General features: G+C 43.3%; 1 protein-coding gene across 1 annotated transcript in view; it reads right to left on the bottom strand.

Moving 5' to 3' along the window:
- LOC144510866 (eukaryotic peptide chain release factor GTP-binding subunit ERF3A) overlaps nucleotides 1–24,256 on the bottom strand; it is a 60,305-nt gene extending 36,049 nt beyond the window's left edge. The window contains exons 1-4 of the mRNA XM_078240878.1: nucleotides 23,815–24,256; nucleotides 1,789–1,833; nucleotides 304–534; nucleotides 55–88 (exon numbers count right to left, since the gene is read on the bottom strand). Of these exons, the coding sequence (XP_078097004.1) occupies nucleotides 55–88; nucleotides 304–534; nucleotides 1,789–1,833; nucleotides 23,815–24,010 (506 nt within the window). The 5' untranslated portion in view covers nucleotides 24,011–24,256. The remainder of the gene's footprint in view (nucleotides 1–54; nucleotides 89–303; nucleotides 535–1,788; nucleotides 1,834–23,814) is intronic.
- Between the last annotated feature and the right edge of the window lie 914 nt (nucleotides 24,257–25,170).

Below are 25,170 nucleotides of genomic sequence, written 5' to 3'. Positions count from 1 at the left end.
AGGAGTTTTGCTCACTCCTGCTCTACTTCTTACAGAACAGAAGCATTAACTTACATGATCTGCCCACCAATTGTGGATTTTCCAGCATCTAAGGGAAAATAGAGACAGCATTATTGCATTGAAAAATGAACAAGCTTTAGCTTTTTGTAAATTGCTCAAACAGAAGACTTCCTTGAACAAAGTTCATTGCCACTCTAACAGCAGTTCTTCAGCTGCCGCAATTATTGGAATAAATGAGACATAAAATGGGATCAACATTCAGCAAATGAGGCACAAACTATGTCATTTTATCGATTAACCTACCTACATGACCAATGAATACAACATTTACATGTTCCTTCCTTGGAGCACCTGGTTCTACCACGGCAACCTTTGGCGTTGACACATCATCCTCCTCTTCCATTCCTACTGGAGCCGCCAAAGGTGGCCCCCCATCGCCAGCAGGACCACCTCCTGGCTCTGCTTCACTCGGCTCTGCTTTCTGCTCCCACGATTCTTCAGATCCAGCTTCTGTATCGCCATTTTCTACTGGGGCTGTAACATTTATTAAGTTCTCAGTAGCTGTTCATTTCGCGAAACTAATTAAAATTTAGCCGAAGCTCAAACAGTGAGCAATCAGTTAAAACTAAGCCGAGTCTAAAGAGAAACATTTTTCTACAGGAAATCTGTTCACTAAATTCAAAATCTAGCATTCAATCACAAGGTTGTACACTGGATGAACCCGTACTGAAAGTGTATTTAGTCACATTTGTCCAAACAAATTACACTACATTTTGAAAACAACAAACAAGACAGATATACTCCAAGTAACCAATTAGCTTAAATCTGAAACAGTTTGTAAATTGTAATCCTATAATTAGTGTACTTGGATACATGCATATACACAAATTTAAAGACTTCTGTAGAAGGCTCATATGGAATCCAACGTCCAGTGTTTCTCTCGCCAGATACTGCTAGACCAACGGTGGTAGTGGTTAGCACTGCTGCTTCACAGCACCAAGGGCCTGGGTTTGATTCCCGGCATGAGTCACTGTGTGGAGTCTGCACGTTGTGTGTCTGCGTGGGTTTCCTCCGGGTGCTCCAGTTTCCTTCCACAGTCCGAACGACATGCTGATTAGGTGCACTGGCCATGCTAAATTGTCTCTCAGTGTACCCGAACAGGCGCCAGAGTGTGGCAACTGGGGGATTTTCACAGTAACTTCACTGCAGTGTTAATGTAAGCCTACTCGTGACTGATAAAACACTCAGAATCCCTACAGAGCAGGAGGCTGCCATTCGGCCACAATTCCACCCAGGCCCTATTCGCGCAACCCCATGCATTTCTCTGCAGATCCCCCGACTCTAGGGTTAATTTAGCATGGCCAGTCCACCTAACCTGCACATCTTTGGACTGTGGGAGGAAACCGGAGCATCCAGAGGAAATCCATGCAGACACACGGAGAAAGTGCAAACCCCACACAGTGGTCGAGGCCTGAATTGAACCCGGGTCCCTGGTACTGTGAGGCAGCAGTGCTAACCACTCTGCCACTGTAAAAAAATAAAAACTTAAGACCTGCTGAGTTTATCCCACATTGTTTTTCAGATTTCCAGCATCCATAGTATTTTACTCTTATTTAAAAGTGTGTTGGAAAAGAAAGCTAACCGCGTTAATGGTTAAATACCACAAGTGCAAAGATTGTCTCAAGTTTAAAATATAGACAAGTTGTCCGTAACTGACACTATAATTTGGCAACATACACATAATTCATTATTTTGTTTAAGGTCAAAATTCTATTGAAAGTTCCTTACCAGCTGGCTCAGAGACTTCCATGCTGGCATCTGTAGCATCCGGCCCTGAAGGAGAGAAACTGAGAATTATTTGTTTGGAATAGCAACTAGAACCATGTCAAATTCATTGAGCTAACTTGAATTCCATATCCCATGGTACAGAAGTTCACTGCATTTCACAGGGAAAGTAAATACTGGTGACATTTTATATGGAGTAGAGTAGCAAGGGCACTTTGGCATGACACACTGACCATTAGGAGTTGGTGCAAGAACATAAAGCCGCAAAGAGGTGAACAGTCATAGGTATTGTACCTATAAGTGTAAAACTGAAAGAGAATGAACTCAACTTCAGTGAGACTGCAGTTTGAGAACCATATGCCATTTTGAACACCTCATTGAAGGAAGGCAATAAAAGCAAAGTGTACAAAATAGATTCATTGAATGCAACCAAGTATCATGAAAAAAATGTTGTAGGAACGTCATGCTTACATCAAAGAAGTTATGGGTGATCAAACATCAAGGTTATAAAGGATGGTACGAAGGTGTAACAAGACGCTTACATTCCAAAGTGACGAGAGTTTGGTGTGTTTAAAAAAGTCATGGCAACATGATACTGGAATTGAGCAGAGTTAAACAAATGGATTACAAAATAATGGAGCGAGCGCAAGATTTGGAGAAATTATCTGAATGGATTTGTTGGAACAGAGACAGCTGACCCCAATCAACAATTTGTGGTTGGTAGAATGTGAAATAATTACATCTTTTGAGAAAAATGTATAAATTTGTAGCTGACAATAGAGACAGAAGAGCAGAGATCAGTGTCAACTTGTAAAATTGCATCAGATGGAATGGTTTCTTTGTACGGTAAAGATCACAATGCCAAAATTTGCAGATTCGTTTAGACTACTGTGTAACCCACTGAGTGACTTTCAAGATATTAGTATAATACTTGGAATTATGTATGCATTAACCACCAAATTACCCTCTCCGGGTATTTTGCTACTGAAATCAAGATCAGTTTGCTATCTTAAATTTTAACTTGGCAAATGAATTAGTTTGATAATTTTCAATTTGACAATTATTGAAAAGGCAGGAGAGAAGGCATGTTCTTGACCAAATCCAGGGCCCAAATCAGTAAACTCGATTGAAGCTTCTAAAAATACATTAAGGGTCAATTAGAAAAGATAGAGAATGCATTAAATGAGCCATATCAAACAGATATTTGTTCCTTCAATTCAATCTCTGCCAAGTAACTTCTCATGTGGGGATTGTAGGTACTTCGATCTGTGGAGCACTTGGAGAGAATATAGGGTTTAAAAAATGCTATGGTTTCCACATCTGTTGTTTGTCGGAAAGGATATAGAACGAGACATCTGGTGAGAGCAGGCTGCATTTCAGAGTGATGGCCCTTTCCCAGATGAAGAGCTTAAGAACACAATACCTAGGTTCCCAAGTGATTAATGGTTAAATTTGTCAATTACTTAACATATAATTGCACTGATGCCACTTTCCATAGCAGAAGCTTCAAGTGAGATGTAGCAGAAGGACAAAGGCAGAGCACTGCATCCATTCAAGCTTCCTTATTTAATCCAGACAATTTTTAATAAGTTGAATTTTCAAAATGTTACATTTGCCTGAACATTTCTGAAGCCGCTGGATACTTGATAATTTCACCCAGCACCCACAGTCTATTCCATATATCCACAAAACTGTCAGGGGAGATGAATGCTTGCCCCAAGCTAGTCTGAGGTTTGTTAATTTTACTAACTTCCAGGATGTAGAAAATTTGATAATCTATACCCATCTTTATATTGTATTTATTTGTGGCTCTGAGCATGTCCCATCAACTACACTGAATTCCTATGTCGTCATTAAAACGGAAGCAGTTTATGAAAACTTGATGCAATCATTCTGCTTCTGTGCAGGCACTGCAGCACCACAACTAGCAGGAGTTTAATGACAGAATGTGGTATAAAGAATTTTTTTAAATGACATACTTCAAAATAGGAATTTAATTATGCCTGCCCCTATAGCTGGAGTCCAACCACACATGACTGAAGCTTGCACTTTGTTTTGACTACCCATGTACACTAAAGATTGGTGAGATATTTTAAAGTGTGCAGTGATTATTTCTTTTCCTTTCTTGTTACTGAATGGTGATGGTGCAATGCACTGTACATTTGTATGGTCAATGAAGCGATGAGGAAAGGAGTCAACATTGGTGGGGTGGGGATTTGAGGGGAAATCAATGGTCCTAAAAAATCTTTTCCTTCAGCAGTTTTTGAGGCTTACTGGTGCGCAAAGTTTGATTTGTGTACGTCTCAAAGCAAATGTTAAACAGGCACATTGACATAATTTGTACAGTTCCTTTCAAATTCAGTAGTTTTGATGCTTCATTTCTTATATTACATGAAGCTGATGCTTCTGTAGACAAAATAATTGTTCCGCTCAACTTCTTAATCTTTCTCAAGTACCAGACATCGGATTCAAGCTCGAATTCTTTGTCCTTGTAAACTTCATTTTCTAATGATCTACTTGCATGTTTTTCCCTAACCTTCCTTCTTGTCTTGAAGGATTAAGACTTTGAAAATCTGTCCAGTCCTCAAGTCAGCTCATAGTACATTGAAAACTATTTGCTGCCGAAGTACTAAAATCACCACAACTTCTGAGACTGAACAGCAATGCAATATTTTATTTCCACTGCTACCCAGGCATTTTGAATGTGTCACAACATAGAGGTGTCTTATCAAGGCTAAATGCATACATGAAGTTTACAGATCTAGCAGGACAGGTATGCTTAGACCTAGAAAGGGGCACACTTGCACATCAGTAATGCTTTCATAAAGTTTATCCAATAATTTCATCGCCCTCGATGGATAAGAATTTTCAACCAGGGGTCTGGGTAAAACTTAAGGGGTGGCTCTGTCCCCACCATACAAAGTAAATGTACTGACAATCCTTGAAGATTAGAATATCCAGCGTCTTATCTTCCAGCCCCAAGGCACCAAATGACACCAACAATGGAATCACTAGTCCCTGGCCAGGAAAACGAGGGACTGAAACTTCATCCCAGAGGCTCATGGCCATTAGTCCAGTGCTCTGTCGTCAAGGGAACAGCACCCATACTCAAGGCACATTCTGCTTTGCTCATGGGTATATGAAGCAGGAGCTGGTGTAGCTGTCGATATTAGTTTCATCGGCACTCATATCAGCTCCACTGACAGCCTACCATCACCCTTGGCAATAGTCTATCGCGAGCAGAAATGAGTCAGGATAAACAGTGAGTATGACATCCCAATAGTGTTTGCTGAAGCTGCCATGTCTTGACAGTTGTGGCTCAGCATCAGTTTCACAAAGTAAAACAAAAAGAAATATTTGAACCTAATTAATTTGCACAGTGAAAACACTTTTTGTGAAGGGGGGCGGTACGTGGAATTTTAACACAGATGGCGTCCCTCAGAAACAGAAAGCCCATATTCTAGACCAATAATCTGCAGGCAGATTTTGACCATCCCATTAATCGCAGTCATAGGTAGCGTGCTGCTGTTCAAGTAACTGTGATTTGCTGCACTGCATCCTGTAAATCATATACGTTGCAGTCAATATGCAAGGGTGAAGGGATTCACAAACTGCTCTGCCCTGATTCATGTTCAACTTCTTGAGCATTGTTGCAGTTGCACCAACCCCAGTGGCAGGTATTCTACTGAACTCCTGACTTTAGTCCTGCTATGCATCACCCACTGGATCAGATTCAAACACAGACAGCAAAGAACCAAACCCCATCAGCCAGGGCCTTCAAATGAGAGAACTTAGAAAAAAGTCTGGCTGATGTCCAGCACAAGTAGATGAGTTGAACATGCCAATTGTACCACAAACCATCACAAGAACAAGTCAGCACCCAGATGAAACCACAAGTTAGAAAGAAAAGGTTTGTTGAAAATAGTTTGAGATCAGATCATTTTACACAGCTGCTCTTCGTAGCACTATAGTGCACTCTGTCTCAGTATAATGCACCTGTACTTGTTCAACATTGTGTTGCAAACTGTATACTAAAGGACATGCAATGGGAGAAAATGTAAAAAGTAAACAAGTTGCATCATATGAAACATTTAGAATAACTATGGAAATGTATCCTTTCAGAAGGACTTGGACAATTTTTTTATGAATTATAAACTTTTGATTTACCAGGCTAAGGATCTTATTTCTAATTCTGGTGTCGATGGATTCTCCCATTGCTTTGAGTGTTCAGCAAAGAGACCAATAACTCACCATCTTGGTCGGAGTGGTCTCATACACTTAAATCAAATCTTTATTTGCAGATCCAATTGCAAATATTACACATGAAGATAGTTGGAGGGCTGGGTGAAGGTATGAGTTTTACAGTGTGCTTGCTTGTTCTGTAGGGAGCCAACTCTGTCCTCTTTAAATACCGAGGTTGCTTAATTACAGGCTTCTTCATTTGGATCTATCCAGGGTTCTCTTCCTCAGTGGGGTCCAACGTACACTGGCTGAAGCTGGCTTTCCAAATATCTTCGTATCTCAAGCTCAAAACACCCTATAGTGTGCTCAGTTGTAGAATACTGTTTGGTATACAGCTGAGCACTGATGAGCACACTCGATACCAGGAATGAGGCACCTTGGTCTATGCTTTCCATGTTAATATTCAAGCTAACATTTGAACTGATTGATCTTGGCTACCTTATAACTTGTTTTAATGATTACCGCTTAATATTGATTGGTAGTTTTCAAAAATCTTTTGTAGCCATCAATTACTCGTGTCCCACATCCTTTTTTGGTTACTTAGGTGCCTGTAATTTGCATACAAATTTACAATTCTGTTAAAATGCAGTTGCATAGAATCAGTGTATTATTAATACACCAAAAGCAATTGCGGTGCATTTCTAAACTTCGAGGCTGACTTCTTAGCGAGATCCTCAGATCATTGTCAGAAGTCCATGCCTTAGTTATAATTCTTGAAATCAATTAGATGCAAATTTCAGCTGGAGCACCTTTCTTCACACAACTGACCAGCACCAGGTTATAAATTGCCTTTGTAAAATAGTGAAAAAACTTAGAGATGTGGCAAATTATTTTTTAAAATTTTCTTTTAATGTGGGCACTGGTAAAGCCAACGTTTATTGTCAATCCCTAATCACACTAGAAGTAGTGGTGAACCACTTCAGTCTGCAGCGTAGACACAACCCGAATGTTATTTAGTGAGGGAGTTCAGGATTTTGACCTAGCAAGTGAAGAGACAACAACATAATTCCAAGTCAGGATGGTATGTGGCTTAAAGGGGAATTTGAAGTGGTGGTGTTTCCATGGGTCTATTGTGTTCCATGTCCTTGTTTTCCTAAATGGTAGGTGCAAGTTTGGAAGATGCAGTTGAAGGAGCCTTGGTGAGCTGCTGCAATGCATCTTGTAGATTATGTATGCTGCTGCCACAAGGCACTTGTGGCGGAAGCAATGAATGTCAAAGATGGTGAATGTGATGCCAATCAAACAGGCTGCTTTGTCCTGGGCGGTGAGAAGATTTTTCCATGTCATGAGAGTTTCACCCATTCAGGCAAGTGGACTGTGTCATCATAGTCCCGACTTGTGGGCAGTGGAACAGTTTTGGGAATAAGTGAATTATTCTTTGCAGAATTCCCAGCCTCTGATTTGCTCATAGCCACTCCAATTATGTGGCTGCCTAGTTCAGTTTCTGAACAATGGTAACCTGTTGGTTGTTGAAGGAATTGACAATAATGCCACTGAACACGAGAAGGTGGATACCAAGCACTCAAGTGGCCAATGGCACTCGTGTCACACATCAACCTAAGCCAGAATGGCACCTAGACTGCCCATCTGAGAAGCTGCAAATAGTCATGAACTCTCTGCAAGCATCAATGGACATACCCCACTATTTCCTTTCCATAGTGGGAAGTTAACCACATCACTGGACATAGCCTATTTCTGATCTTATGGGGACGACAAGGTCGTTGATAGAGTAGCTGAAGGTGGTTTGAACCTTGGTCACCTAGCAATGAGGTCATGTGTCTGAGCTGATTGGCCACCCAAGAACCAGAAGCTTCATTTGTTCTAGGTAGGACTTCACCCAGTGAAGTGTCCCCCTACCCAGGTTGCTACTGACTTCAATTTTGTTAAGGCTCCTTCAAGTTGTGATGGCTCACATGCTTTTGGGAAAACCTATACTTTATGTTGGGGTGATGGTCCTTTAAGGACCAAGTTCCTCTAGATGTTTTCTGGTAAAGCACCTTGCTTCCAGGAAATGATCAGCTGGCCATATCGCCTGGAAGATAAAGAATGGAAAAAGGGTCAACAGGAAGCTAAGTTTGGGGGGGGGGGGGGGGGGGGAGAGAGTAGACAGTGTGGCTCTGTTCTCTAGCACGGTTTTAGTTTAGGACAGGTTTGCTGCAGGAAATCTCTTTAAAGCAGAGTTCAGGTGAAATTCTGTGCCCTGGCCACAAGACTGAACACCTTAATAGCTGAAGGACTCTACAAATAGTGAGTTGAACTTCTAGGAGCCAGAAGGGTTCTGACCCAAAGTGGGTACACTTAGTGATGCCTCTGCAAAAGGGAGTCTACAACTGTGGGAGGGTGCAAAGAGATTTGATAGGACAACCTTGCTGGAATTTAGCAGAAGGCCCAAGAAATCTCATCCTCATTATGACCCTTAGCAAGTGGTTAAACTTCAATTTCTGATGAGTATATGACTTGAGTTATTCAGAGTGCAAGTCAAATGGACGTAGGAGGAAAGTCGAGTTAGGAAGTTCAGTTTAGAGTATCTACCTCCAGATTCTCAGGCATGTATTCATACTACTAGCCTTGTACAAACCTTTTCCTTCACATGGGCGCCACGGTGGTTAGCACTGATGCCTCACAGCGCCAGGGACCCGGGATCAATTCCAGCCTTGGGTCACTGTGTGGAGTTTGCATATTCTCCCCATGTCTCTGTGGGTTTCCTCCGGGTGCTCCAGTTTCCTCCCACAGTCCAAAGATGTGCGGGTTAGGTTGATTGGCCATGCTAAATTGACCCTAGTGTCAAGGGGGTTACAGGAATAGGGGATGGATGGGATTGTGGTTGGTACAGGCTAGATGGGCCGAATGGCCTCCTTCTGCACGAGGGATTCTATGATGATCTCTTGCTTCTTTTGTCAGACATCTTAAATTAGTATCCTCTGGTTCTCGACCCCTCTACTAATAATATTCTTTGTCAGAATTTTGAGCATCTCTATCAAATCACCTTAAGCTACTCTTCAAGGAAAACCCCCAGCTTTTTCAATTGATCCACGCGATTCAAGTTTCTCACGAAGTGCCTGGATCCATTCTCAAATTTTTGGTGCACTTCAGCACCTTCTCATCTTTCCAAAAGTGTGGCACCCAGAATTGGACAAAATACTTCATTTAAGGTCAAACCGGGTTTATACAGGTTCTGCTGCAGTACCTGCTACCCCACCCTCCTCAGGTGGGCAGCACAGTGGCAATGGTTAGCACTGCTGCCTCACAGCACCAGGGACATGGGTTCGATTCCTGGCTTGGGTCACTCTGGAGTTTGCACATTCTCCCCGTGTCTGCATGGGTTTCCTCCGGGTGCTCTGTTTCCTTCTACAGTCTGAAAGATGTACTGGTTAGGTGCATTGACCTGAACAAGCGCTGGAATGTGGCAGCTCGGGGAATTTCACCAACTTCATTGTTAATGTAAGTCTTACTTGTGACTAAATAAACTTCAACCTTTGAACTCTATCAAGCAGGATTTATTAACCACCTTCTCAATGTGCCCTGCCACATTCAATGATTTGTGCACATACACCCAAAGGTCCCTTAACTCCTGCACCATCTTTAGAATTGTATTCTATTTTATATTGCCTCTCCCCATTCTTCTGTTGAAATGAATAACTTCAAAGTTCCCAGCATTAAATTTCATCCATCAAATATATACCTTTTCCACTAGTTGATGCTCTTTCCTCACTGCTCACAACATTTCCAAGATTTGGACTATTCACAAATTCTGAAACTGGGTCCTGCACAAGTTGCACAGGGACTTGCAAGACATTTAAACTACGCACAAAAGGCACAGGTAAAGTCTGGGGATTTGGGGTACATCTGGGCTGGAAAGGTACAAAACTAAGGGCACCTGCAAGAAATGTTATGCCACAGGGAGGAGGCAAGTACCAAGTGGAGTGCCATAAAGATGGGGGCGATTCTCCAAAAATAAGTGTCAAATTTGTGTAAAAACTGGAGCAAATCCTTCTGGCTTTTCCAGTAGGAGTTTCGAAAGAATCTACCCCACACTGCGCTGCAGAACGCACTAGTGTGAATCACGCTGAAAATCTGTGGGCGGGGCCTAATCCCACTGGAGGCCGGCAGCATTTCGTTGAGCAGGCCATAGCATATGCGCCGATCTGTCAGCGCCAAGATCTGCACATGCGCAGTGGCCCCGCACTGCTGGCCTCCTGATTGCTGGCCAGCACAGCAATTCCCCCAAATAACTGGCTGTGTGACCGCCCCCCCACACGAATCCAGACCAGCCCCAATCTCCCTCCCCCACTCAGATGGCTGGCCTCCTTCCCTCTGTCACCGACCCCGAATGCAATGGCAGCAGGACGCTTCCACCCCCCCCCCACCCCACTTGCACTGATCTCCCCCCAGAAGCCCCGGCCCCATTAGGACCTGCCCTGCTGGCCCTATCTTGGTATTGCCCAATGCCTGATGGGCAGTGCCAAGCTACCAATGCCCACAGGGCAGCCCCCCTAACTCCTGACCTCTTTTTGGGGGGGGGGGGGCATGACTTCCCCCCTCCCTCCAGCGGAGTCAGGCTGCCAGCTCCCTGCTAATGGGGAGCTTTGTCAACCCTGCTGGAGTGTAACATTGCTGGCTGAGGGAGACGGGGAGAAACGACAGACACTAGTGATCCCAGAGACTTCAGTCGCAGGCCCACTAATTATACATAAAAAATATTAAAATGAAGATTTAAATAAATTATGCAGCTCCACACCGATTTCTGGCAGCACCGAAAATCTGGCTGCTAGAGATTTGGACACGTGGCACCCAGCAGGGAGCCCTCTAAATGGCCTCCGCTTGAGTGTCCCAGGAGACCTGGACAAAATTGCAGGCTACATCAAACTGGAACTGCACTGGAAAAGACACTCCAGAAATTGTGTACAAATGAGAAATGGATAACATACTCCAAATGGAAGTTTTGGATGAAGCTGAAAGAGGCATAGGAAGAAATAGATGACACATACAAACAAAGCAGCAACCAAAGCCAGGAGGACGTGAACTACAGAATTAAAACAGCAAATAGAATACAAGAGGATGCCTTCATTGAACTATAGTTCCAGTCCAACATCTATATCAAACTTCAACTTTGTCCAATGTCATTAAAAAATCTTCTTGCCCACTTGAACGAACTCATGTCTCCAACTGTTATACCTGCCAAATCCATATAGACTGAAGCAAGAAACACCATTGTAGATGTACTAGTGAACACTGAAAAATTATTGCACAAAATCAATGCAGACACCACCCTCCGAATTGGGAATTTATCTATAAATTTGTTTTTACCCACGAGAGCAATCACATTCAAGATGATCAAAACATTCCCTTGCTACAGCATAGCCAGTTTGATTTATTGTCACATGCATTGGTACACATTGACAATTATTGTTTCTTGCACGCTGCACAAAGCATACCGTACATAAAGGAAAGGAGGGGGTGCAGAATGTAGTGTTAGATGTGCTGGCATTGACGCAAACAGGCATCGGACTGCGGAGTGTAGGGGAATTTCACAGCAACTTCATTGCAGTGTTAATGTAAGCCTTACTTGTGACGAAGTAGTAAAATTCACATCTAGGATATAGAGAAAGATCAACTTAGTGCGAGGTAGGTCCATTCAAAAGTCTGATGGCAACAGGAAATAAGATGTTCTTGAGTCAGTAGATAGGGGACCTCAGACTTTTGTATCTTTTTCCCCAATGTAAGGTAGGAGTGAGTATGCCCAGGGTATTTGGGTCCTTGATTATGCTGGCTGCTTTTCCGAGACAGTAGGAAGTGCAGACAGAGTCAATGGAGTGGAGGCTGTTTACATGGATTGGGTTTAATTCATGACCCTTTGTAACTTGAGGTTATGGACAAAGCAGGAGTCATAACAAGTAGTCTGGCCAGACATTTAAGAATTTTCTTCAGAGGAACACTATTGTTTGGCTTGATGATCGAGAACAAGTGCCTATTACCCTGTGGGTTCAGGGATAGTGCATAGGGCTAGTAGATATATTTTAGTCTTTTTGGGGTACATCTGCTTACTAATGTGATAAGGCACAAACAATTTTTTTGTGCAGTCCTAACAATCTGTACTGAACCAAGAGGCATTTCAATATCCAGCGGTTGACACTGGCTGAATGTTGATTAGAGTTATAGTCCCTCTGGGGTTGGAATGGCTGCCCTCAACCAAAAACCTCTACAGACGTAGAGATTTGCTTCCTTTTATGTAGCTCAATGGCCAAGTGCAAGCTTTTTACGAGCTGTGCATCAGAGATGTTCATCAGCCAGGGGACCAGGCATACCCTGCTCAATGGAACACAAAACAAAACAGTTATGCTGGCATTTGTTCTGCTTAATAAAAAAATCATTTTTAGTTTTTCTCATCCCAAACAAATAATTTAGCATGTGCAAACCTAACCACTTTCCGAAAGGGGAGAAAATTATTGCAGGTCAATTTAAGTCAGGCCATATTTACATCTTGTTTTCAATTACAGGCTACACAATTATTACACCTCTTCAGCCACTCCCCAAATTGGGATGAAGTGAAAAGGACCATGCTCATCATGCCAATAGCAACAGAAGGCACTGGGCCAAGCCACGTACAAACTATGAGTACCTCAGAAAATATACCAAACATAACCAGTCATACAATTTCGGATACTCAGGAGTGGATAAAAAGCAATGACTTTATCACAACGGTTCTTTATCATAAAGATGTCACCTCGAGTTAGTTGGTACCTCTGCCTTGCAAGAGATATCTAGAATGCCAACTATTCAAATCAGACATGATTAACATTCTGAAACGATGGGTCATAAATATAGAACATTTCTGGAGAATAAACCTGGAGCCAGTCTCAACTTCATTCCGAGTGGGATAGGTTCACAGCAAAGGCCCAAGGAGCAGCAGTAAATGTCTGAGAGGTGTCAGCATGTGGTTAAATGCCCTCAAAAAAATTAGCACCTTGTTCTGTATCTGTTTGGACAGCATTCGACTTGACTGAGCAGAGGGAGCTTTACTCAAATTTCGTGCCGCACCTGCCCAGGATTTGTTTGATGCGTCAACATAGAGGGAGCTTTACTCCGTCTTAATATAGGGGAATGGCACGGGGTTAATTGCTCATTCTGAAAGCCACTACAGACACCATAGGCTGAATGGCCTCCTTGTGCACTAACAGTTCTGTGAGATGTCTTTACCCAACAGTGAGAATGTGGTACTCATTTTCAAATGGGATGACTGAAGTCAATAGCACAAACATCTTTAACAAAAGCTGGGTAACTATTGAGGAAGAAGGGGGAAGGACATTGATAAAAATAAGATTAGGTCAACAGGACCTGCCAAGCAAAAACACCAGCATACAAAGCTCATTTTTGTACTACAAATTTAATGCAATTTAAAATAGAGTACTCCAAAGTCTCCTGGTCAAGACTACTCAAAACACAATGGTTACTGCATATAAAAGTTGGCTACCGGTACATTGAGTCCAAGCTGATCCACTGCAAGGATAAGTTAGCTGACATCACTACCCTGCCAAGTATTTCTTTTCCCCCAGCTACCTAATTCACCACAATCGTGGATCCATGACACTTTCAGGCAGCGTATTCCCAATTGCAACCACTTGCTACCCAAAACATTTCCTTCACATCACCTTGATTTAAAAAAAAATAACCAATTAGTAAGCCTGTGTCCATTTGTTCTCTACCTATCTGCCAATGGGAATAGTTCCTATCTGTGCAGATGTTTCGTGATTTTGAACACTTTCAAATCTTCTCTCAACCTTCTCTAAGGCACCATTGGATACTCCAATGTTTCCATGTGGAAATCACAAAGAGATCGCTTGGCCCATTGTGACTATCAGCTGAAAATGAGCCACCCAGCCATATGCCAATTTCCAACATTTAGCCTGGAGCCCTCAGATTACCACACTTCAGGTGCATATCCAGAAACCTTGAGCGTTGAAGGTTTCTGCCTCTATGCCCCTTCCAGGCAACAAGCCTCCTACCCTCTAGGTTAAAAGTTCTCACCTTGCCTCGAGTCTTTCCATGAATTAGTTTAAATCTATGCCTCCCCACACCCCAGTTACATCTCTCTGCAAAAGTAAATGGACCCTTCCCATCCAGGTCCCTCAATTTTGCACATCTCAATCAAAACTCCCCATAGCTTCCTCTGTTCCAAGGAGAGCAACCCCAGCTTATCCCATCTCTCCTCACAGCTGCAACTTCCTAGTCTTGTCAACATCCTCAGATCTCCTCTGTAGCAATTACACCCTTTCTGCAATGAGGTAACCAGAACTGCACACTATTGTTTTATCTGCAGCATAACCTTGCTGCTCTTATAATCCATACCTTGGCTAATAAATGAAAGGATTCTATATGCTGCCTTAACCATCTTATCAACTTGTCTTGTAGGGATCTGTGAACCTTCTCTCCAAGGTCCCGCAGGCCTCTACACCTCAGTAGCCTGGTGTTTCTTGTGCATTCCTATGTCTCGTTTGACCTCCCCAAATACCTCACCTCACTTTTCCCACACCTCTAGAACCACTCAAATCTTCCCACACCCATCATATCCTTGCTGAAGTGAGCTGCTCAGAATTTGATACAGTCCTCCAGTTGAGGCCAAAGTAGTGTTTCAGAATTCAGCACAATTTCCTTGTGTTTGTACTCTATGTCTAATCATACTCTGGATCCTAGATGCATGAAATGGATCAACTGGTCATATATTCATTCGTTCCATGCTTGCTGGACCTGTTGTGTTGATTAGATTCTGGATTAGCTTAATAACAATTACAGCTCAAAGTTAGTTGGTCGGCCGTGAAAGACATGCTTTAAAAGATATAACTGACCAAACTTGCTATTCCTTTAATCTACTCAGCCTAATCTACCCTGTACTACAAAGCTGGAACAGCACTACTTGGAGACGCCCCTTGAAATGGCAAAACCCCATGGCAATTTTCCTTTATCTGAATTTGAAGCTCACTTGCTTTAAGATGCAACTAACAAATTGTATCACAATGGATTTCAGTTGAAAGTTCTTTTGCAAATTAAGCCTGCATTCTAATCAGACTCGCACATTGCACCCAACAGGAGAACAATTCCATAAAATAGATTATAAAATACAAATATGGAGTGCGTAATTATAAAATCCTTCAGTGCCTGCTGCAATTTGTTTAATCTGTGTTAATTTAACTGACATCATCATTGGCGCTCAATCTTAAATGCCAGGTTCTGTGTCTTCACAGGCCTTTGACCACTGCTACTGTAGACTTGGAGGACTGGTGATAAAGAACACCCTTGTCAAACTCTAATTACACATGCCTGCGACATCCCATTGGCTAATTTCTGTTGCTATTTGTCCCATGTACAGATTTATGAGTTATTTATCCCTCCCATCTACTCCAATGTCTTTTAACACTGTCAAGATCTTAATCCAGTCAACCTGATGGAGTGCTTGTTCAGACTCTACAAAACAAACAGAATTGCTGCCCAAATTCTAAACTGTGTGCACTCAATCTTATAATGCCAATTGTTTCTCATCCCTTTTCCTCCATCGAATCTAAACTAGTCATCTCTGATGAATTTGTGCCCTCCTACTCTTACAAGTTTCAACGTCCTCAATATATAGACAACCAGACTAATACAATGAAAGGCAGAAGGATTACAAACTAGCAGGCAGAATTTTTAAAAAACCAGACTTTCACAGAATGTGGGCATCACTGACCAGCATTTGTTGACCACTCTCAATTGCTGTGGGTCTGGAGTCAGATGTAGATCAGACCAGATAAGGGTGGCAGATTTCCTTCTCTAGGAGGACATTAGGGAACCAGATGGGTCTTTACAATGATAGTTTTATGCTAATTACTGAAACTAATATTGCAAATTCATAATTGAATTTAAATTGCTTGGGGGGGGATTCGAGCCCATGTGCCTCGAACATTTTCTTGGGGCTCTCAATTATTCCACCAGTGATATTACCATGTTGCTCCCATTACACCACCATCTCCCCTAACAGTAGTAACCGCAGACATGAATTTTGGAACAAAAGAACATTGCCAAAACCAAAATGATCTCAAAAACACCAAGAAATACACCTATGTTCAAAGGAGGAAGATACTTGACTCTTGGTACATTTTAAATTCTGACAGTTGGAGAAATTTCAGGAGTTAAGCTAAGAAACACTTCTACACGGAAAAGGGAGACTGGATCTTTCTTCAGTAAAAGGCAGCAATGCTAGGCCAATTAGTAACTTTAATCAGAGATTGATGTATCGGAATCAAAGGTATATGGGTCAAAGTGGGTACTTAAGAGTAAAGTAACAGATTAGCTATCATCTCACTCAATAGCAAGATAAAAGTAAAGTCACCATAGTCCCAGATGACGTGAAGCTGCTCTCCCCTTTGAGGGGGGAGATGAATGATAGTGATTTAACCCGATGATCACCGTATCTCAGGTGGTGGACAAGGTTTGAGCCGGTGTACATTCATGATCAACATCAGCTGGTACAGGAATTGAATGCATGTTGTTCATCACCAGTTGTCCAGCCAGAGCTAAACCGACCCGAGTCGGGTTGAGGAGTTAAATGCCATACTTGTATTTGTTTAAAGTGGAGTAAACAAATTTAAGCAATGTATACACTCACCCCTATTTCTGTAATCTCGTCTAACCCGACAAGCATCATATGTGCTCCTCTGACTCCAGCCTCTTGCACAGCCCTGATTTTAATTGCTTAATTGGTGTCATGCATTTAGCTATTCAAAATACAAGGACAGAAATTCTCCATCCCAAGTTCACTATCACATATCCCTTTTTAAAGATGCTCCTTAAAATCTACCTCTTGGGAGAATCGTTTGATCATCTGCCCTAATATTTCTCATGGTTGTAAATTATGTTCAACAAATGCTTCTGTGAAAAGCACTGGAGTATTTTTCGATGATAAAATATTGATTAACTTGACCGATGGTTGATTTTTTTCCCATTGCATGGTTGAGATTGGTTATTCTGGACTCAATGTTCCAGTTGCTTTCCTTATTTTTAAATTATTTCAAACATCGGCATCACTGGCAGACCAGCATTTTGACTGCCCTGGAGGTGATGAGCCACCATCTTGGGCCACAGTTCATGTTTGCTTCCTAATTACCATACCTTTCAGTCAGTCAATGTGGTCACAGCCCTGAACATTAACTCTTGTTTTCTCTCCAACACTGCCCGTCTTGCTGAGTACTTCCAGCCTTTTCTGTTTATTTCAGGTTTCCATCATTCACAGCATTTTGCTTAACATGCAAGTTAATTCAGTCTGTCACCCCGAATGAACATGGGGCTTATTGTGGAACACTCGCCCATTTTCACATACAAAAGGAGGGAACTGAATTCATGCCAGCAGAAATACTGAGGTGTATCCCAACATGTCTAGGTATTCATGTGCAATGTGACACAAAAACAGATGAATTCTGCAAATTAATCCTATAAATGCTGCATTAGAATGCTATTTGGAACATAAACACACCTGAATTTGATATTTATTTTTGATTTCACAAAAATGTCTGTACCAGTTATTGCATATACTAAAAGAATTAAAATATTAAGTTAACACTGGAGCAGCGCAGTGGCCAGCACTGCTGCCTCAGTGCCAGCAACCTGGATTCAATTCTGGCCTTGGATGACTGTCCGTGTGGAATTTGCACACCCCCTTCGTGACTGCATGGGTTTCTTCCCTGTGCTCCAGCTCCCCCCCCCCCACAGTCCGAAGATGTGCAGGTTAGATGGATTGGCCGTGACAATTGTCCTTTCGAATCCCACGGTGTAAATTAGGGTAAATACATGGGGTTATGGAGATACAGCCTGGGTAAGGTGCTCTGTCAGTTGGTGCAGACTCAATGGGCCAAATGACGTCCTTCTGCACTGTAGGGGTTCTATGACTCCAAGAAAGATTCGACAGCTACGAGACTTCTAGAGAAATCTAGCTTGTAATTTGTGCTCATTACATCAATGTGCTCTTTTCAGACAACTTTGCAGCTAGTACCATACAAATTGCTTACTCTGTTTGCAATGCTCAAGAGGTTTGGGTAGCAAATGTATGCTTTGTGCACAAGGAACCCACCCATTTTCTGCGATTGATTTAAACAATTGACACTAGAATAAAGCTCACCGGAGACCAGATTTCAACCCAAGAACTGGCCTAACACAGCTGTTGTAATGTGGTCTACCTGCTTTTAAATCAGGCAGAACTTTCTCCAGTCCAACAATAAAGTTTAGAGTTATCTGCCAGAAACTTGGCACAAGCTTCCAGTTTGATTCCCATTCCAGCGGTTGGACACAATGTTAACGTACAAACCCCAAATGCAGCCCACAACCAGGAGCATTTGCTACTAAACCAAATTTCCCTACTTCCACCTCTACATCCTACCCCAGCTGGAAAAAAAATCCCATTCTCCCTTGCGTCTCAATTTCAATCTTCCAAAAAGCAGTGCACTGGCAACAATGCTCCAAACTGCAAAAGCTAATATCTGTAACTCTGCTACTGCTCCATATCAAATTGACCTTGGGTGTGAACTCTGCCTTCAGCAACATCCAACTGCTGCCCTCCAAGAACTTCCAGAAAGTATAATCAAACTGGTGTGCAAACACAAAACATAGATTAACTATACACAAATCGCCATGGAAAGAAATTCACCTGCTGCTGGGGATGATGCATAAACAGGTTCAGAGATGGCTTCCTGGTGAAGATATTTAGATAGCAACAATAAATAAAGCTGGCATTACCTGGAAAAAATTCTCATGTTCACGTATAAATATTTCCACAGCATTATGCCATTGTGCCTCCAGGCTCTTCTAATTGTGCACTCCCCTGACTTTGAACAACTGCTCAAGAGTCCACTGCAAAACCCACTGCAGCTCTTCTACCTTTAGAAATCTCTGGAACTCAGTTCTTTTTCTTTTACAGGATGCAGCATGGCTGGCGAGGGCAGCATTTATTGCCCACCCTAATTGCCCTCAAGGTGGTGGAGGGGAGCTGCCTTCTTTAACCGCTGCAATCCCTATGGTCTAGGTACACCCAAAGTACTGTTAGGGAGTGAAACCCAGGATTTTGACCCAGCGACAATGAAGGAATGGCGATACATTTCCATGACAGAATGTTGAGTAGCTTGGAGGAGAACTTCCACATGGTGGTGTTGCCAAGTACCGGCTGCCCTTGTCTTTCTAGATGGCAGCTGTCATGGATTTGGAAAGTGCTGCCAAAGGAGCCATGGTTCCTGCATGTAGATGGTAGGAACATAGGAATTAGGCAAATTCAGCCCTGAGCCTGCTCTGCCTTTCAATCAGATCATGGCTAATCTCTCCCTGGTCTCAAATCTACCTCCTCACCTGTTCCCCATGTCTCTTTTTAAAAATCAAAAATATATCTGCCTCCTTCTTGATACCATTCAATGATGCAGACTCCACCGTGCTATGGGGCAGCAAGTTCCACAAATTCAACACCCTCAGTAGTTCTTCCTCATCTCAGTTTTAAATCTACCACCTCTCAACCTATACCTGTGACCTCTTGGTCCAGATTGCCCCATTAGAGGAAACATATGGCCTACATTTACTTCACCAATCCTGTTAAAAATGTTATATACCTTGATCAGATCCCATCATCATTCTAAACTCCAGCAACTATAAGCGCAAACTCTTTAATCTCTCCTCATACCTCAACCCTTTCATCCCTGGAATCAATCTGGTGAACCGCTTCTGAACAGCCTCCAATGCCACCACATCCTTCCTCAAATGAGATCAAAACTGGACATGACTCCAGCCGTGGTCTCACCAACATCCTATACAATTGCAACAACACTTCTCTACTTTTATACTCCAGCCCTTATCCAATAAATGCCAACATCCCATTTGCCTTTTATATTACATGCTGCACCTGCATACAGACTTTCTGCAGTTCATGAACGTACACACTCAGATCCCTTTGCCCGGATGCATTTTGAATCTGCTTTCAATTTGGGTAATTGGCTTTTTTTGCTGCCAAAATGGATAACCTCACTTTTCTACATTAAACTATATCTACAAAACTTTGACCCATTCTCCTAGCCTATTTATATCAGTCTGTAAAATCTTCATATCCTCTTCACTGCCTGCTTTCCCATCTATTTTAGTATCTGCAAATTTTGCTATGTTCCAGTCTGTCCCTGCCTGCAGACCATTGATATAGATTGTAAACAGTCCTGGTGCAAGGACTGACTCCAGCGGCACCCCACTAGTTACATTTCACCAGCCAGAGAAGGACCCATTTATCTCAACCCTCTGCCTTCTGTCAGTCTGCTTATCCTCAATTCAACCTAGTACTCTACTCCCAATCTCCTGCAATCTCACCTTCTGGATCAGTCTTTCATGTGGCACCCTGTAAATGCCTTTCGGAACACACTGCTGCCACTGTGCACCAGTGGTGAAGGGAGTGAATGTTTGTAGAAAGGACGTCAACCAAGCAGGTTACTCTGTCCTGGATAGTGTCAAACTTCTTGGTTGTTGCAGCTGCACTCATGCAGACATGAGAGTATCCATGCCCACCCTTAAGTTATGCTAGGCTGACCTGTCCCCATGCGAACCATCTAAGGGTGTTTCATGTTAAACATGCCATTGAAATACAAGTCATCAGGAGTAACTCTTGCACACCAGTGAAGCAAATGCCAGTCGTCAAACCCAAATAATGGAGAGCTTTCTTGCCACATGCACACTGCTGAAATACCTCTGCTGCCTAATGATCAAAATTGTCAGTGGAGATCAATTGTGGCTGCAATCTACTCCAACAGTCCACTACAACAACCATCTAAATCACTGCAAATTTAGAGAGCAGTTTTGAGATTTTTCTTCTAATAAATCCAGCTGCCTGAAGCTAACCACGGTGGATTCCAAGCTGAGAATCCCAGAATTTAATCTGTGACCTTTAGCACAGGAAGTCCCTGGTTCAAGCAGTGCAGACATGACCTGCACCTCACCGACCACATCTGGCCTTTAGTGCGGGAAGTCTAGCTGTTTGCCTGGACATAGACACACTGAACCCTTTCCTACAAGCAGAATCACAGACAGCGTAACAGGTGGGAATTTATGAAAGGTATCATGTATTTTTCAATAATACATCTTACTTCTCTGGCCATTGTATTTTATATTATAGCTAGTTTAAGCTTGGCTATTGTAATAAAAGCAGAAAATGTTAAAGCTCAACAGGTCAGGCAGTATCAGTGGAAAGAGAAACTGAATTAATGCTTGGAGTCCATATGATTCTTCTTCATTTGGACTTAAACATCAACTGTTTCTCTCCTCACAGCTACTGCCAGACTGGCTGAGCTTTTCCAGCACTTTGTTTCATTTCCAGTAGCCACAATATTGTGTTCTTAGGCGCCCCCAAAGCTTTCAGGTACTCGACCTGTATACCAACTATTTCTGCAGTAGGTTTTCAACATCAGTTCAGCTGCAAACATTCTTTGAAACCTTTGAAATAAGGAAAAGCCAGTGTTTCACTTACCTGAAAAAGCCACTACCTGCTTTGGAGAGATTGTTACCAGCCGATGCAAGGGGCCAATTGTTTCTGCTGGCTGAAATAAACAGGAAACTAATACCACAAAGCAGGATCTCCAAAAGCAACATTTTAATGAATTGTTTATAGGTAAAATTTCAACATTTATTCATGTCTCGTTGCTTGAAGTCTTTGTACCACAACTCACCTGTGGATTGTGGATGAAGAAATGTGCAAGGAACTAGGAATGAAGATCAAAGGACAAAACAAAATCCTACCCAACTTTTTCTCAATAATGTTTTATACTTTGAGTTAGATTTTCTCTTTCAAAAGGAACATTTCCATGCCACATTTGTTTTGGCTAACAGAATGGTCTGGAAAGCTTTTCCCTGGATTCTTCTGCAATTTTGTAGCTTGCTACCTGGAGTTATGACTGTGCAGCTCAATGCAATTAGTCCGCTCCAGAAAGATTGCATGGTCCAGCAGCTGGAAACCTACATGGAGTCCCACAATTAGTAACCTGCATCATGCCACAAACACTCACAGGTATTATTAATTCTTAGCTTGCTAATTTTGAAACAGGTACCATTCTTGGCCCACTTTAGCAACAATCAGGAAGGAATGGCAAAAAGGATCGGTTTTCACAGAAGCTTACAGGGCATGTAAAAAAAGGATGCACTGCTCCAATTCAAGTTACCCATCACCCCCACTCATCGAAACCGCCTTTGCTTCGTTTTCTAGTTTAATAATTGATAAGGGCACTACCCCAACATCAGACAACAACCCCAACAACTTCTCCAAGAAGTTATTCCAGTGTCTGCTAACAAGACCCAAACACAAACTGTAAGTCTAAGTTTTGGTTGTATTGGGAAAATCACCACATGCTAACAGTGGAGCAGAGCTGGGTTTGATTATCTTCGCAACATGGACCAGGAAGAAAACCCCTTCCACTGTCATTGTTAATAGGACCAATGTGAAAGGAATACAGGGAGCTCTATCTAGCTCCTATTGGACATGCACGGTGCATACTTGTACAGTTATCCCCAGGGCTTGGTTGTGCACCTACAAACAACCAGCTTGAAATCAAGAGCTCAAAATAGCTTCCAGCTCCACCCAATTCAGCCATAATTGAGAAAAGTCTGATATTAAAACAAATACTGCCTCAGGGAACAATGCAAAAGCCTAGTGGACCGGAGTTAACTCTAGTTACTGCATTGCTGCGTTTCTTGCTATTAGACTGGCCAACTAGAGCTCTGGTAGCTACAGTACAAATGTATACAGTATTAAATGTTAGTTGTAGAATGCACGTCTTCGAAAAAGCGCTGTAAAGTAGCTAACATGACAATTACAGAATAGTGCTTCTAAAAGACATGGCAGGCATGCAATTTAGCCTGACGACTGCATTTTACAATAGTAGTCTCAATCTCCTATTAGTTCCACCCCGTGCCAATTTAACTTTAAAAACAATTCAAAGCTCTCTGAAAAGTGGTTACAATCGCATCTGCAAAGTTGAACCATATAGTTTCACAAGTGCTGGTGGCATTTTTCCGCTTTAAACCTACTTGGGGGCCGTTTACTGTAAATAAATGAAGTCATAAGCGAGAACAAACTACGCGGCCTGCAAGTTTCCTGGCAATTCAGAAAGGCCAGGGTGCAGGCCACCCCTGTCAGGTGTTCGTTATTCCGACGGTGAACGGAAGAAGCGCAAAATTCCGAAGGAAAGAGGCCGGCTGCCAGGGTGCAGGGCCTGAAGCCATGGTGGATGCAGCACCAACTCTTTCCCCCACCACCCCCCCCCCCCCCTTCCACCATATGGAGCATTGCACAAGAGAGAGAGAGAGTGGGAGAAAATAACCATGCACACACACACAGACACACATACCGAAGCGGGCTCAAAGTTGGGAGTTAAGCGCAATTATAGCGTTTAAAAAAGAAAAGGTTTGGTGTTCAAAGTGGAAATGGAGGGCCTATTTCAGGCTCATTTCTAACCTCCCTTCCCCCCCCCCCCCCTTCTGTCAGCCAGACACGAATCAAGCGGACGGTTGAGGCCCTATTAAGGACACAACGGGGACGATGAGGGAGGAGGGAACAAATGTGACCCCCACTTCAGAGCCTCTCAACAAGTCACCCCCCCCTCCCCAACCCCACAGCACCCCGCTGCCACCGAACAAAGGCCTGGAAGAGGAGCCTCCTGTTACCCCCCCAAACCGGGGCCTCAGGGTTTTTAAAATATAAATGTGAAGATGTGTAATTTTATTTATATATATATTTCTCTCCCTTTCTCTCATTACCTTCTGGCGTCTCACCCGGCTCGTCCGAGCTCCTGAGGAAGGAGGGGACGAATTCCGCTGCGTGGACATTGGGCACGAACGGCTTGGCGTTCACGTTGAGCCGGGAGAAGGAGTTGTTCATCTGGGCCTCGACCTCCGTGTCGGTCGCCAGCTCCCAGGAATCAGGGGCGTAATCCGCCACGTCTTTCGAATCCATGACCGCCGCCGCGCTCAGAATGTCACCCGATTCAAATATAACGTCGTCGTCCTTTTGGAAATATTTTCTCTCTCTCCCCCCCCCCTCTTGCTTTTTTTTGTTCACAGGTGAAGTTGTCTCCGCCGGGTTTTAGTGGGGGGCCGGGGGGGATGGTAATGATGGTTGAAGGGGGTCTCGGCCGCCGCCTGAAAGGAGAGGCCGGCCTCCAGCTCCGCTCCTCGTGTACCTCCCGAGCCGACTGACGCCAGAGACTGGAGATAAACGGCGGCTTCTGCGCATGCGCCCGCCCCCTCCACGCGAGGACCGCCGGGAATTGTAGTTCCGCTCCGCGCCTGCCGCCGCCGGCCAATCAGGGCGCGCGGACTACAGTACCCACAGTCCACCCCGCGCCCACCTTCAGTCCCCGGATGTGTGACCTCCCCCTCCCCCCCCCTGCAACCTGGCGCTCCAACTGTCGAGAGCCTTCCCCGTCCAGATGGAGTTTGAAGATTCAGCGCTTTTTTTTTGGGTGGAGGGGGAGGAGCGGGGGAATCGATCAGGCAGAAAGCTGAGTAAGGTTTACATTTATTTTTTTATTTATTAGTGTCACAGGTAGGCTGACATTAACACTAATGAAGTTACTGTGAAAATCCCCTAGTCGCCACACTCTGGCGCCTGTTCGGGTACACTGAGGGAGAATTTAGCACGGCCAATGTACCCTAACCAGCAGGCGACCGCTGGGCACGGCAGGGGCTGGGGTGTATTGTCGACCCTGATAATCACCTTTTGGTTTGACGTTTTAAGTTTCCTTTCGACTTTGTTTTTGGTTCGGGCTGTTCCCCCCTTCCTTTTGGGGAGCTGCCCCTTTTACTTTGTCCCTAAGTTAATTTGAGTTCGTTTACTTGATTGGTATCGAAAGAAAACCTGGGTCCCTGGCGCTGCGAGGCAGCTGTGCTAACCACTGTGCTAGCCATCTTTGCCTCTTCCCCCTTTCCTTTTAGAATGCCATTGATTGGTGACAGCTTATTCTGACAAAGGCACCTTTACGTTTTTTAAGTTCATTTATTTATTGTCACAAGTAAGCTTACATTAACATTGCAATGGAGTTACTGTGAAAATCTCCTAGTCGCCACACTCCAGCGCCTGTTCGGGTACACTGAGGGAGAATTCAGCCCGGCCAA

This window comes from Mustelus asterias, chromosome 23, assembly GCF_964213995.1.
Source record: "Mustelus asterias chromosome 23, sMusAst1.hap1.1, whole genome shotgun sequence".
NCBI lineage: Eukaryota > Metazoa > Chordata > Chondrichthyes > Carcharhiniformes > Triakidae > Mustelus > Mustelus asterias.
The sequence above is the reverse complement of the archived record's forward strand: the minus strand, read 5'-3'. Positions and strand labels throughout refer to the sequence as shown.